This window comes from Natator depressus, chromosome 21 (genome assembly GCF_965152275.1).
Source record: "Natator depressus isolate rNatDep1 chromosome 21, rNatDep2.hap1, whole genome shotgun sequence".
Taxonomy (NCBI): Eukaryota; Metazoa; Chordata; order Testudines; family Cheloniidae; genus Natator; species Natator depressus.
This window is the reverse complement of record NC_134254.1, coordinates 12264480-12277601: the sequence shown is the minus strand read 5'-3', so window position 1 is coordinate 12277601 and position 13122 is coordinate 12264480. Positions and strand designations below refer to the sequence as shown.

At 47.7% G+C, this 13122-nt stretch overlaps 1 protein-coding gene across 1 annotated transcript; it reads left to right on the top strand.

Annotated features, from left to right (window-relative positions):
- The first annotated feature begins 1125 nt into the window (after positions 1-1125).
- Positions 1126-12687, top strand: PI16 (peptidase inhibitor 16). The gene is made up of 6 exons (XM_074935932.1): positions 1126-1286; positions 6370-6588; positions 7579-7688; positions 8668-8756; positions 9709-10641; positions 11058-12687. The coding sequence occupies exons 1-6, from the start codon at positions 1134-1136 to the stop codon at positions 11195-11197; spliced, it is 1644 nt and encodes a 547-aa protein (XP_074792033.1). The 5' UTR covers positions 1126-1133; the 3' UTR covers positions 11198-12687.
- Positions 12688-13122: the final 435 nt, after the last annotated feature.

Below are 13122 nucleotides of genomic sequence, written 5' to 3'. Positions count from 1 at the left end.
GTATTTAGAATAGCACTCACTGCGTAAAAAGCAAGTTTCCCTCTTAAAATGAGAAAAGGACATAAATTCTTTATTTATACTGCTTCCAGTAAGGAAAAATTAAATACATTTTTCAAAAAACACCCTATTCTTTTCAAAATGGCCGACAGCACCAAAAATGCACATCTCCAAAAATGATACCTAGGGGCCCTGGAAAGGACGGAAAGAGTAGGAGGGACTTCCAAAACCATAGGGCCAAAAAGGGGTTGGGGCAAAAGGCGGGGCCATGAAGTGTAATGTGGAGTTCTGATTGGCACAATGCCATGATGCGGGACAAGGAAACCTGTCAAAATTCTACAGTGATGAAAGACATAGAGCTATTACTACTCTCCCTTACCACCCCTACGTATGCAGTTTCATAAGGTTTTTCTCACTTCCTACCCAACCCAAAAAGTTTGGGAAGGGCTATAAGCTCTCCTGCTTAAGGGCATAAGTTTAACTGATGAGGGCCAGGAAGAAACTTTCTGTGGGGAAGGTTATTCCATAACTGCCCACTGCACCTTCCTTAGGTGCTGGCCGCTCTAAGACATGATAATGGACAAGATGGCTGGGACCCCGCTCTGACCTAGAATTACAATTTCTGCATGTCTAGTGTTGCTGCTTGCTGTTAAACAGCTGCTGTGTTCTGCCCCAGAGGTGGCTGCATTTCTTTGGTAGGTGAAATGATCCCTGTCGATAGTCGGTGTTTCCATTTGGAAAACATTTGGGGATCCTCTGGAAGGAAAGGGGAGGAGTATAAACATAAGTAATTACAGCACATCACAAAGTGTTATATTAATGTTTAAAACTGAAATTACAGCAGTAGCAGGGCCCCAAAATGGAGCTCCTACGATTGTGGAAAAAATTAATACCAGGATTTCACACACGATAGCTCTCAGGGAGTGGGCATTGCTCACTCATTGGCCCCTTAAGCAACATTCCTTTTTCATCAATGACATTACATGGGTGTGTTCCCTGTGGCTCTGAAATGTATTATAATAAAGAGATAAATTTCCTCCCCTAATCTCAGGCTTTGGGTGTTCCTTGTTTTGGGAAGTGCTTTAAATCTGTCTGCCAGAGGCATGGGCTGCTAAAGCCAGAGACCGACTGCCACAATGCTGAGCTCTGGGCTTCCTCCCCTTCTCCTATTGCTCACAGCTGCGGAGCTGAGCTCGTCCCTTACAGATGGTGACAAGAGGTTGATTGTGGAGATGCACAACCAATTCCGCTCCCAGGTCTCCCCTCGTGCTGCAGACATGCTGAAAATGGTAAGTGTCCCATGGGAAACCCAGGGTCTGATTGCAGTCATATCTGGGGTCTTCAAGGTCAGTGTTTCTCAGTGACTGGTCCGTGAACTGGTGCCAGTCCCTGAGATTTCCCTCATATAATTCATTAAGGCAGCAAGCCGGTATCAAAGCCTGGCAGCAAGCCTGGTATCCAAAAGGTTGAGAAACACTGTTCTATATGACAGGAAGGTGTGGGATATCTGGAGGTCGCCTGTATGATAGAAAGGGAATCCTGCATCTTATTGAATAGCGGAGGGTCTCCTACACTTCTTAAAATAAGAGCATCCCTTGTTATGAAAAAAGAAAAGGAGTACTTGTGGCACCTTAGAGACTAACCAATTTATTTGAGCATAAGCTTTCATGAGCTACAGCTCACTTCATCGGATGCATCCAATGAAGTGAGCTGTAGCTCACAAAAGCTTATGCTCAAATAAATTGTTAGTCTCTAAGGTGCCACAAGTACTCCTTTTCTTTTTGCGAATACAGACTAACACGGCTGCTACTCTGAAACCTTGTTATGAAATGTACTTTGAAAGTTTAAGTTCACAAATGTGATTGACTTTAGCTGGAGATCCAGTGTAAAAATTGTTTCTTTTTCCCTCGTGTAGCAATGACTGGGCTACACACCATGTGCCGTAAATGTCATGGCTGTAGTAAACAAACTTGCAATGAATAAATAACCAAAACTTAAATTCACCAGCCAGAGTGATGAAATCCCAACTGAGCTTGGAGAATTCTTCTTAGTGTTGCACTTCATTGATAAATACTTGTGATTACTGATAGACTCTTTTGTCTATAGGATGGAATATAAAATTGAACGTCAACCATTGATTTTGGCTGTATGGGTATCTTAAGATTGGCCATCTTTCATCCAAGGTGCTCGTGTATGTTCCTTCTCACAACACCTCTGTGGGGTAGGTCTGGCAAAAAAGTACTATCCCCATTTTATAGATGGGAAAATCTAACGCATGAAGAAGCAATATGCCCAAGGTCATATAGTGTGTCTAAGCTACAAATAGAGCCTCATTCTTTCGGTCCCCGCTCTAACCATAAGAGGATGCTGCTTCTTTTATTAGACCCCTTGATTTGAGTAAGATGTCTCTCCATATCTGATGAATTACTTATTATTTGTAAAGTGTTTTGAAAAGGGAAAGTACTACATAAAGTGCAAGGTGTTGATATTTGGACTACATTACCTCTTTGGCTAAAGACAAATTTGAAGCGGGTTCTTTATCATGACTATAGTTGGTTGGAGATTTTTTGATGAGCACTGAAAAATGTCAGTTTGTCAAAACCAAAATTGTTCACGAAACAGGGTCAATTTTGATGACTCTTGTGATGCCAAAATATTTTTGGGGGAAAAGTTTTCATTTTTTCAGTTTGAAACAAATGTTCATTTTGAAATTTTAGTAAATTTCAAGTTAAAAGAAGATTTTTAAAAGGTCAGAATTGAAACAAAATGTTTCAAAATTATAAAAACGAAATGGTTCCATTGACCCAAACCAATTTTTTTGGGAGGATTTTTGGTTTGTGAAAATTGTTGGGATTTTGATTTTCATCCTATTTTCGGGATAGGAAAATTTTTCAATATCTCAAAAATGTTCACAGGACAAGAAAACTACCCTCCTCTGCCCTCAGCTCTAATCATGACCTGGTTGTTTAGGCCTTGCCAGCACACACAGTTTGCACTGATTTAACTAAACTCGTTTTGTGTGGACAGAACCCAAGTTAATTTGACACTATTTTAGTTCAGGGGTGAAATTTTTAAAAAGCACCTAAGTCCCATTTTCAAAAGGGACTTAGGAGTCTAAATCTCAGTGAAAGTCAAAGGGACTTAGCCTCCTAAGTGCTTAATTCATTTTTTTAAAATGAGGCTTAAGTAATGTGCTCTGCTGGGGTGTGATTTCTAAAACACACTAGCGTGCTGCACATTAATTGACCCTGCTGGTGCACTTTAATGTAGTGCTGTTTGGGTAATGATAGATTCCCCAAAAAAGTTTTCTGGGATGAGTTGAAACTTGGAAAGCACAAGAAGGGTGGTGAATGAAAATGCTTCAAAGACATTATGAAGTAGAATCTGACCTTCATTCACATAAATATTAATAATTTCAAAGCCAAGGCCAGACCTGAATGGAGAGCAACTATCCATAAAGGCAGTAAACACTATGGGGAAGACATACATGAAAAATGGATCAAAAAAAGGGTCAAGCATCCTGCCAAGTCCTCAATGGGACCCTGCACATTCTTATGTGACATCTGTTTACAATCTTGCTCTTCAAGGATTGGACTGTACAGCCACTTGAGAATGTGTGATGTCATTGTCGGATACGACAGCCAGCCATACAGTGCTGTCTGAAACATTAAAGTGCACAAGGGAACCTTTAGTGCGCACCAGCGGGGCCTTATACAGACCAATTAACACTCAACACATTAGTGCGCTTTAGAAATCAAGCTCTTGGACAAGCTCTTAACTCATTTAAGCAATTTTGAAAATTGCTTAATGAAGTATGCTGCTGCTTATTGTAAAAATGGAATGATGACTTAGGCATATGACAATAAGAACATTCAATCCTATTTGTTTTAAATAAAGGCTTGAAGCCAGATTTGACTGCTTTGTAGCACATTCCGCCTTGACACCGATTCTAACTCAGATCCTGTCCTGAAAAACGTATTGATCTTGACTGTGGTTTACTCAGAGTCTTGCCTTTGTCCTGAGTTTACCACGAATAGATGTGGAATGCACACACCCATGCTACATTTACTATTATAGAACTTAAAAGACCTGATGGCCAACAGCAGCAGCTTCTCCATGGTAAACTTTTGTAAGCCGTTCAGTTTAGAAACAATCCCGTGAGTCTCTGATTAAACTCCGGGTGTCTGCATTGCTCTTCTGGATTTCCAAGGACGTTTTCCTTTCGGAAGAAGCAGATCTCAGCTTCTGAGTTCACCTACTCCCATGGCTAACTGCCCATCGGCAGTCACCCGGTGCTTGTGTTTGGGACAGCAGAACTGGTTACCATGGAAATGGTTATACAATGGGCATACGCAGACCAAAGCCTTATGTTTTTTAATGAAGCAAATAACACAGAGGTTAGTTCTCTGCTTATGGAACCCAGCTCCCTGCTACAGGGAGGGGATAATGAGCCCCCACACCAAGACCTGCAGCCAACCCTCTTTCCAAAGCCACATCAGACACCCCCCTCCCCTGCCGCCGCCCCTCTTATAAGTAAGCAGAGAGCCACTTGCGAGAACAGAGGCTGCATCTTCTCTGATCCTTGCCGCCTACCCTTGGGCTCTGACACATAAGAATCAGTGAACCAGGAATCGTCCAATCGTCCTCACACCAACTAAGGTAATCACCTTCCCTGCAAAATACTGAGGGTTTCCTCACTGGATCACACCCCACTCCTGCCCCCATCAGCTGATAAACCCACCTTCCTCACCCACTGCTCCATCCTTTGATTTTCATGATCTTTCAGTGGGCTTGTACGTCTGGGTTCTCCTCCCACCTGCCCCGCTATCTCTGCTGGTTGGATTTCAGAGAAGCTGCTGCCTCCTTTAAATAATGTAAAGAAAGTCCAAGCAGCTGTATCTTCGTGTTCCCTTTAATGCTTCTCTTGTGCAAAAACATCTCCCTCTCTTACCTAGCAACCGCCGCTAGGTAGGAAATGGAGCCCAGGGGAGCTCAGCTGGACAAGAAGCTGTTGTCAGTCCGGGCACTGGAGGGATCACTTGGGAGGCAGCTGTCAGACTGAGTCTCCGGTCAAGTTTAAATGATGAGGTTACCAGATGTGTGCGCTGGCTCCTGTTCTCTGGCCTTACACAGCTGTTGAACTGGGCATGTCCCTCTCTCCATGCATTCCCACAGTTTGTCCTGTTCATTGCAGTCAGCAGTTCCAACAAGGGACCCAGGTCTTCTGGGTTCCATTCCCAGCTTTTTGCCCTGTGACATTGAATGTCACCACCCTGCTCATTGCCTCAGTTTCCCCTTTGGTAAAACAGGGATAATTCCTAACTGGGTAGAGGTGCTTTGAGATCCAGGGATGGAAGCGGCTGTAGAACGGCTGCTATTTTATTACTGTCCATTGACAACCAGTGTTTTATATTCACATTTGCCTTAGGCTGGTATGTTCTAAGGAACCTAAGGAAGTTAGATACTGAGTTCCAATGAATTTCACTGGAATTTGAGCAGCTAATGCCCTTGGGTTCCCTTTAAAACCCCATCCTAAAACCCCAATCCAGCAGTTGCATCCCTAAGGGGGACTCCATCATCATCATCATGGCAAATTCCAGGAACATGGCCTCCTTGCAGATTAAGCGCCACCCAGATCAATCTCTGGCTAGATCCTCAAGGTGGTCTGGCTGGATATTCAGTCTGTGCCTATTACTGGCAATCTTATGGCGCAACCAACGCTTTTGACGCCCATGTGATCCCTTGTAGCGGTGTTTGTTGGTAAACACACTTTGGAATTCATTGGTCTTCCATTGTAATATTACACACACACCAAGAAAACTGCTGAAACCGAGCCAGCCCTGGCGGGTGCAGGGTTGAGCTTTGAATATCCTCATTTCTGATCTTGTCCTACTATGTAATATGGACCTGCCGACAAACATGATAAGAATCGGAAATGTCACTCTGGGGGTCTTCAGCCTCACTCAGCACCCACATTTTGCTTCTATACCACAGAGCTGGTACAACTGTGCTTCGACAGATCCGCAGCCTTGTGGAAAGTGTCATGTCACTATGTCTGCACAAGCCCCCAGGAGACTCTGCTTGGGCACAAAGGCTTTGGTAACAGATCCAATTGCAGGATCGGGGCCCTTAATCTTTAATCTTTTCAATTAATCTAGATGGAAAATGTGAGAGCCATAGCCTTTACCAGTGCTTGGGAACAGAACCCAGGAGTCTAGGTTCTAGCCTCGAGCCCCACTGGATAGGGGATAGGCTGTGTGTCTCTCAGCGTGTCAGAGCGTTTCATCCATGTGAGGAAGGACTCGATCCAGATGGACAATTCTTGCCCTGGCCTCATGCTTTGTGATGGTGGCAGCTTTGTGTTTGTTTCAGAGCTGGGCCCCCGACCTGGAAGCCTTTGCCAAAGCCTATGCAGCGAAGTGCATCTGGGGCCACAACAAGGAGCGGGGCCGGCGGGGTGAGAACCTCTTTGCCATTACAGACGAGATGGACGTGGAAATGGCCTTGGAGCAGTGGTACAACGAGCACGAGCATTACAACCTGACCACGTCCAAGTGCACCGTAGGACAGATGTGTGGCCACTACACCCAGGTATCTGGCTACAGGGCATGAGAGGCTGGATTCCTGGGAGGGAGTTGTGCTTGCGACTTGACCCACCGTAGAAATATTGTTTAGGAGCTTCAATACCATGGTGATGGGCCCAGTATAAGAATCTCAGCTGGCCAGGATAGAACTGATTCTTATTCAGCATGGATGCCTCAATTGTGTGGGCATCATGAGCTGCTGTGATCATAACAGGCCTGCTGAACAGTTTCCCTTTAGGGGAAAAAAAAGTCTTTAAAGTCATTTGTGTATTTTAATGTTGCACCGTTTGGTCACTCAGCGAGCCTGGTGTGGATGCCTCAATTGTGTGGGCATCATGAGCTGCTGTGATCATTACAGGCCTGCTGAACAGTTTCCCTTTAGGGGAAAAAAAAGTCTTTAAAGTCATTTGTGTATTTTAATGTTGCACCGTTTGGTCACTCAGCGAGCCTGGTGTGGCTTTCAAGTCCCTGTCACAGATGGGCTCTGGCCTCAGAATTAGGATCCAGGTCAAGCTCTATGTTTTAAACTCTCCACTACTCCGGGACATTTGGATCTGGACTTTTCATTTGGCTTAGTATAAAGACAGGGGCCTCTTCCAAAATTCAGATCTGGATTATGAACAGCACCATAATTCAGGAGCATGTGGGTTGTGTCCAGCTCGACAGAGAAGAATTGTTGATGGGGGTCTCTCATCCAAGCACTAACAAGGCCTGACTCCGCTTAGATGTAATTCTGAAATGGTGTGCCCTTCATGCACAGAGTCCATGAGTCTGCTAGTTCGGGGAGTTGGTCCTTTAGCCCAAGCTGTAGTGGTTCATGCTTTAGCTCTGGAGGTCAGGGGAAAAAATCCTGGTGATGGCTGAGCTGACGCATATGGCATACACGCTCATCGTCTAAACCTCTTCTCACAGGCAGGGTGTCTCATGGTCTCCCATCTGTGCTCTTCCTGCCTTGTGCTGACAGACGTTACCCTTCTCTCTTCCTCCCTTGCTTCAGGTGGTCTGGGCAAACAGTGAGCGGGTTGGCTGTGGGATGCAGTTCTGTAAAACCCTGCATGGCGTCGAAGACCCTGACCTCTACCTGCTGGTCTGCAACTACGATCCCCCGTGAGTGCGCGCTTACCAAGGGCTGCTCTGGTTCCATCTGGGCCCTGTCACATCTACTTACCGTAACCTTCACCCCCGGGCTGAGAAGGAAAATCCTCCCCCAGGCTCTGCTTACCTTGCTTTCAGGTAACGCGTGGAAGCCAATCCCAAGAAAGCCCTTTCTTGTCATTTTCCTGTGGCAACAAAGAGAGGCCGGTCTTGTAAATCCAGCCCAGGTCTGGGACAGAGGAGTCCTTGGCTCTATCTGTGGTGCTGCCATGGACCGTGCGTCCTTGGGTGGGTCATGAAAAGCCACATAGTTACAGGGCTGTAAATCTAAAGTTGCTCCACATAAGTCAATGGAGACACCCTGGGTTTATACCAGTGTCACTAGGAGGAGAATTTGGCTGTTAACTTCTCTGTGCCTCATTTTCCCCAGCTGTGATATGGAGAAAATGAGCTTGATTCTGCTCTCAGTCTGGTGTCATGCCACTGACTCCAGGGAGTTCCTCGTGAAGATTTACATCAATGTACTTCATAGATGTGTATAGGTGTCTTTGAGGTCCTCTGTCGACGGGGCTGTATAAATACAAGGGCTAACTATCAGAGCTGGTCAGAGTGTTCCCAGTCTGGTAAACCCTATGGAAATATACATGGAAATTTTAACGGAAAAAGGCAAAATAAAACGATGAATGTTCAGGAAACTGAGGGGTCATTTTTTGAGCAGCTGTAATAATTATTAAGGGCCTGATCCAAAACACGGCTGAAGTGAATGGAAAGGCTCCCGGGCTCAGGCTCAGGCCTCTAGACAGTGTTCGTAAGCCCAGGTGCCATTAGTAGCACAGTCAAAGCTCCCCCCGCTTTTTTAATGACCCTTGATTTATATCTTTGCAAGATCTGATTTGAATTAAAAATCTCCCTCCTTTTTGAGATGGGGAGGGGATTCGTCCTCTCTGTTGTCATGGGCTGTTCTCTTTTCATCGGCATATTCTGCTTCCAGTGGCAACGTGAGGGGTCGCAAGCCGTACAAGGAAGGACCTCCGTGCTCCAAGTGCCCCGAGGGCTATACGTGTAGGAATTCAATCTGCGGTACGTGAAGGGAACTAGAGGAGCCAGTGTCTCCACTGGACGAGCCAGAAAACTGGGGGGGCAGGTTCCACCCACGAGACAATCCCCCTGAAAGCAGTGGGGTTAGCTTCCGAATGAGGTGCTAGTCCAGAAGTAAGGGGGTAGAATCTGGCTGTATGTGGGGAGCCCAGCACTTCCTCAGCCCTGCTGGCAAAGTTTTCCTAGGTCTCAGGGTTGGGATTCCAGGGCTTTCCCTGGAGGTGAATCTGCTTTTTGTAAGTGTATATTAGTACTGTCAAAAAGGAGCTGGATTGGCAGACCTGGGACTGGAGTCCTGTGTTTATCTACAGAGCAGGCATAGCCTAGGCAGCAACAGAGCAAACTTCCCTCACACACGCTGCCTTGCCCATGTGCCTCGTCCTGATCTGACGGGACCCCCCCACCCACTCTTCGGGGTAGGTCATTTTCACATTCTGCAGCCCATGCAGTCCTTCGCGTCTCTGCTGCAGACACCTGTGCATGGCGGTAGCTCTGTCCACTGGGAGCTCCCCCAGCTCGTTCCACTGTTCAGCCACCAGAAGACAGGAACGACTCACTGTCTTCCAACCTGGGCCATGTTCATGCTGGTGACATATGGGAAAGGCTTCCTATCCCAATAGCAACCACCTGGACCCCTGCTGCCAAGAAGTACCATTCTACAGGGGTGGCGTTTTCCTACATCAGGTCTGAAACCAAATGAAATTTTGGGACCTGCCCGGAAAAAAGGGTATCCCTGCGTCTGGTGGGCTACCTGCTAAGCTCAGTTCCCACCAAGGGGCAGAGAGGTGGGGTGTGTTTCCCCGAGAGCCTAGTGAAAGCACCTGCCCCTGCTTTCTCCAGCTCTCCTTTGCTGGGTTTTCATTGGCACTGCTCGGGGGACTGGAGCTCCAAGTGAAGCTGGTGGTAACCCACAGCCCTCTTTGTCTCTCATCAGAACCCAGTGTAGACTCAGAAGAGGCCTCTACATCCTCTAGGACAACAAGGCCAAACCTCACCACTAGGCCAGCTCTCGCCACTGACACCACCACCACGAGCCCAACCACCACCACTGCCATAAGGCCAGCACCCACCACCACGAGCCCGACCACCACCACTAGCCTAAGGCCAGCACCCACCACCACGAGCCCGACTACCACCACTGCCATAAGGCCAGCACCCACCACCACGAGCCCGACTACCACCACTGCCATAAGGCCAGCACCCACCACCATGAGCCCGACCACCACCACTACCATAAGGCCAGCACCCACCACCACGAGCCCGACCACCACCACTACCATAAGGCCAGCACCCACCACCACGAGCCTGACCACCACCACTACCATAAGGCCAGCACCCACCACCACCACCACCACCACAAAAAGGCCGAATCCCACCACAAGGCCAGCACCTGCCAGCACCACCATGAACAGAAGCCCACCACCCACCCGAACAGCAAGGCCCCACCTCACCAAGGCTACTGGGCCAACATCCTCCGTAGAGCCCACCTCAGGCCTGGACCTTAAAACATCTCCAGAAATGCAAGTGGACTCTGAGGAGACTGGTGCCCCATTGGTGACCATGGAGGCTGTGCTCTCGCTAGACCTGGAGTCAACCCTCAGCCCGACTGCCTCACCAGAAATGGAGGGAGACTTGAAGGAGTCTGATGCAGCCTCCGTGAGAGCTGAGCCAGCCCTCTCCTCAGAGCCACCTCCATCCTTCAGCCTTACGACTCCAGAAACCGATCTGAGCTTGGACGATACCAAGCAGCCCCCACCTGCCCTAAAGCCAACACCCGCCACTGCTAAGGTGACCTCCCTCCTGCACTTATTACCACCTTCCAAGGCCGCAGGGAGACACAGCCTCACTGTCCAGTCCGCCCTGTCAGGTAAGGCAGCTGTGGAGTGAGTCTGTCTATCCCATCTTGGACGTAAAGGACATAGACAAAGAAACATAAATGCACTTGGCAGGAAACAATAGGAGACTGGCCCTCAAACTCCTCCCCCACACAGCACCGACTCCCTTCCCCGCACCTTCCCCTGCACTGTGTCCCCTAACATTATCAGGGGCTGTCTGAGCTGCCTGGTTCATGAAGCATGAGCATGGATTTGGCCTGTTGCCCACTAACCCACGAGCAGTCACGAGCTGTGTCTTGCCTTCTGAGGAGCTCTGTGCTGCTGTCCTGCGCTATGCATCATCCATGCCCATGTGGCAGCATGTCGCAGAGGGAGCAGTGTGAACTGGGCCAGTCCTTTGCCTGTGGCTTTCGCTTTGACTCCAGGTTTCCTTCCTTTCTGCACACAGGTGCCAGAGAGACCGAAGAGCTGATGACGGGCCCCACAAAGAAAGACTTGGACCAGCTCAATGGTTCAGCCACCAGCAACTTTCTGGAGTTCTCGCTGTTCCTACTGGTCGCGCCCCTGCTGACAGGCCTTCTCGTCTGAAGGGTCTGCCTCAGCCCCCTGTGCGCCTATCCTCAAACTCTCCTCCAGTACTGATTGTCCCGCTGCTCTGCTGCATGTGGGGCATATCAATCAGGTGAAGACCCCCTACTGGGCCTTCTTGCCGCTGGCTAAGTCCACTCCAATCCAGCTATACTCAGTGGTTCCTGGCAAACTGCAGTGGCCATTCTGTTACGCTAGCACTGCTGAGACCCCACTATCCCTGGATACCAATATAAGGGGGGTAGCTAAGTTTTAAGTGCCCAGCTCATCTGTCGAAGGGGCAGGAGCAGCTGGGTGAAGAGAGGGGAAATTCCTTGGTGCCTCTTCCTCCCCGAGCTCTAACTCTAACCTGAAGCTCCATAATTCCTACTCCAGGCTGACTCAGAGATGGGACTCCTTCATACTGAAGATCCTGGATCCCCACCAGTCTGGAGGCTCAGACCTTCATGGCCCTCCTCCTCACTGGAAACGATGAATGATCTACTATCCTTGTAGGACTGTGAGGTCCTTTCCTACAAATCCTATATGAAAGGCAGTGCAGAGACATGGATGGTACAACCCTGTCTAAACTCCTCTCGCTTCCTCCACCAACTATGTCTACAGTGCACATGCCCCTTCAGGAGAGCCAGGAAATGAACCCTGCTCATCAGTTTTGCTCGGTCCATTGCATGCATCCCATTCCAGAGTTACTCCATGTGGCAAGGCTCTTATTTTGTTGTGCATGGGGAAAAAATACTTCTGCACTAGAGAGAAGGGGGTGGCTCATTATAAACCTCCTGTTGGCATCGTCTGTATCTTGTGGTATGTCGTTAGACTAGCTTCTCTTGAGTGCCTGAAGCATACGACGTATTTAAACTTAGATACAGATCTTGGCCTATGGTGTATGTATCTTATACGCACAGTGGAACCTGACCCAGCAAATATTAGGTGGCGTGATGAAGCTCAAAGCACATTCTGCTAGGGGCTATCCACTGGAAGCATGACTTACCATAGAGCAGCTTTCACTGTATGTGGCATTAACGTTTGTTTCCCCTCTGCGTGTCTGCTCCATGTATCTTACGTTTCCAAGAAAGGTGTGTTAACTACACGACAAGCCTCAGGTGGTCTAGTTAAGATCCAGTGGAAGATGCCACTTGATACGAACCTTTTAGCAACCATAGCATCCCTTGGTTTTGCTAACAGATGAGGTGGGGACTGACGTAAAGCCTGTAGCCCCTTAGCTACAAGGGACACTGTTTCCAATACCCCATGAGGTCCTGCTCTCAATAAACGCTGTTCTGAAACCATCACGCTGGAGCATACCATGTTTCACTGAGTGGCGGATGGAGTCCTGTGGCTGGGAGCTTGGTAACGTGCGTGTGAAAGACTCTCTTGGCTGTTTTCTTAGTGGAGAGAGAAATGGCTTCTGTGGTCCGTCCCTTTGCAGTAGTGCTAGGAATGAGGCAAGGTCCCTTGTTCACTTCCTTCAGGATCCCCGAGCATTATGAGAGTGGGGGTGTGCACAACATGTGACTCAGTCACTCTCAACCTTTCCAGACTACTGTACCCCTTTCAGGGGTCTGATTTGTCTTGTGTACCCCCCAACTTTCACCTCACTTAAAAACTACTTCCTTACAAAATCAGACATAAAAATACAAAAGTGTCACAGCATGCTATTACTGAAAAATGGCTGACTTCCTCATTTTTACCATATAATTATACAATAAATAAATTGGAATATAAATACTGTACTGACATTTCAGTGTATAGTATACAGAGCCATGTAAACAAATAATTGACTGTGAAATTTTAGTTTGTACTGACTTCGCTAGTGCTTTTTATGTAGCCTGTTGTAAAACTAGACAAATAGCTAGACGAGTTGATGTACCCCCTGGAAGACCTCTACGTACCCCCAGGGGTACATATACCCCTGGTTGAGACCCACT

Bases quoted from the DNA above. Each gene is read 5' to 3' on its own strand.
- PI16 (XM_074935932.1), top strand. From the start codon at position 1,134: ATGCTGAGCTCTGGGCTTCCTCCCCTTCTCCTATTGCTCACAGCTGCG. The intron at 1,287-6,369 runs GTAAGTGTCCCA...TGTTTGTTTCAG, and splicing joins CTGCAGACATGCTGAAAATG to AGCTGGGCCCCCGACCTGGA. The intron at 6,589-7,578 runs GTATCTGGCTAC...CCCTTGCTTCAG, and splicing joins TGTGTGGCCACTACACCCAG to GTGGTCTGGGCAAACAGTGA.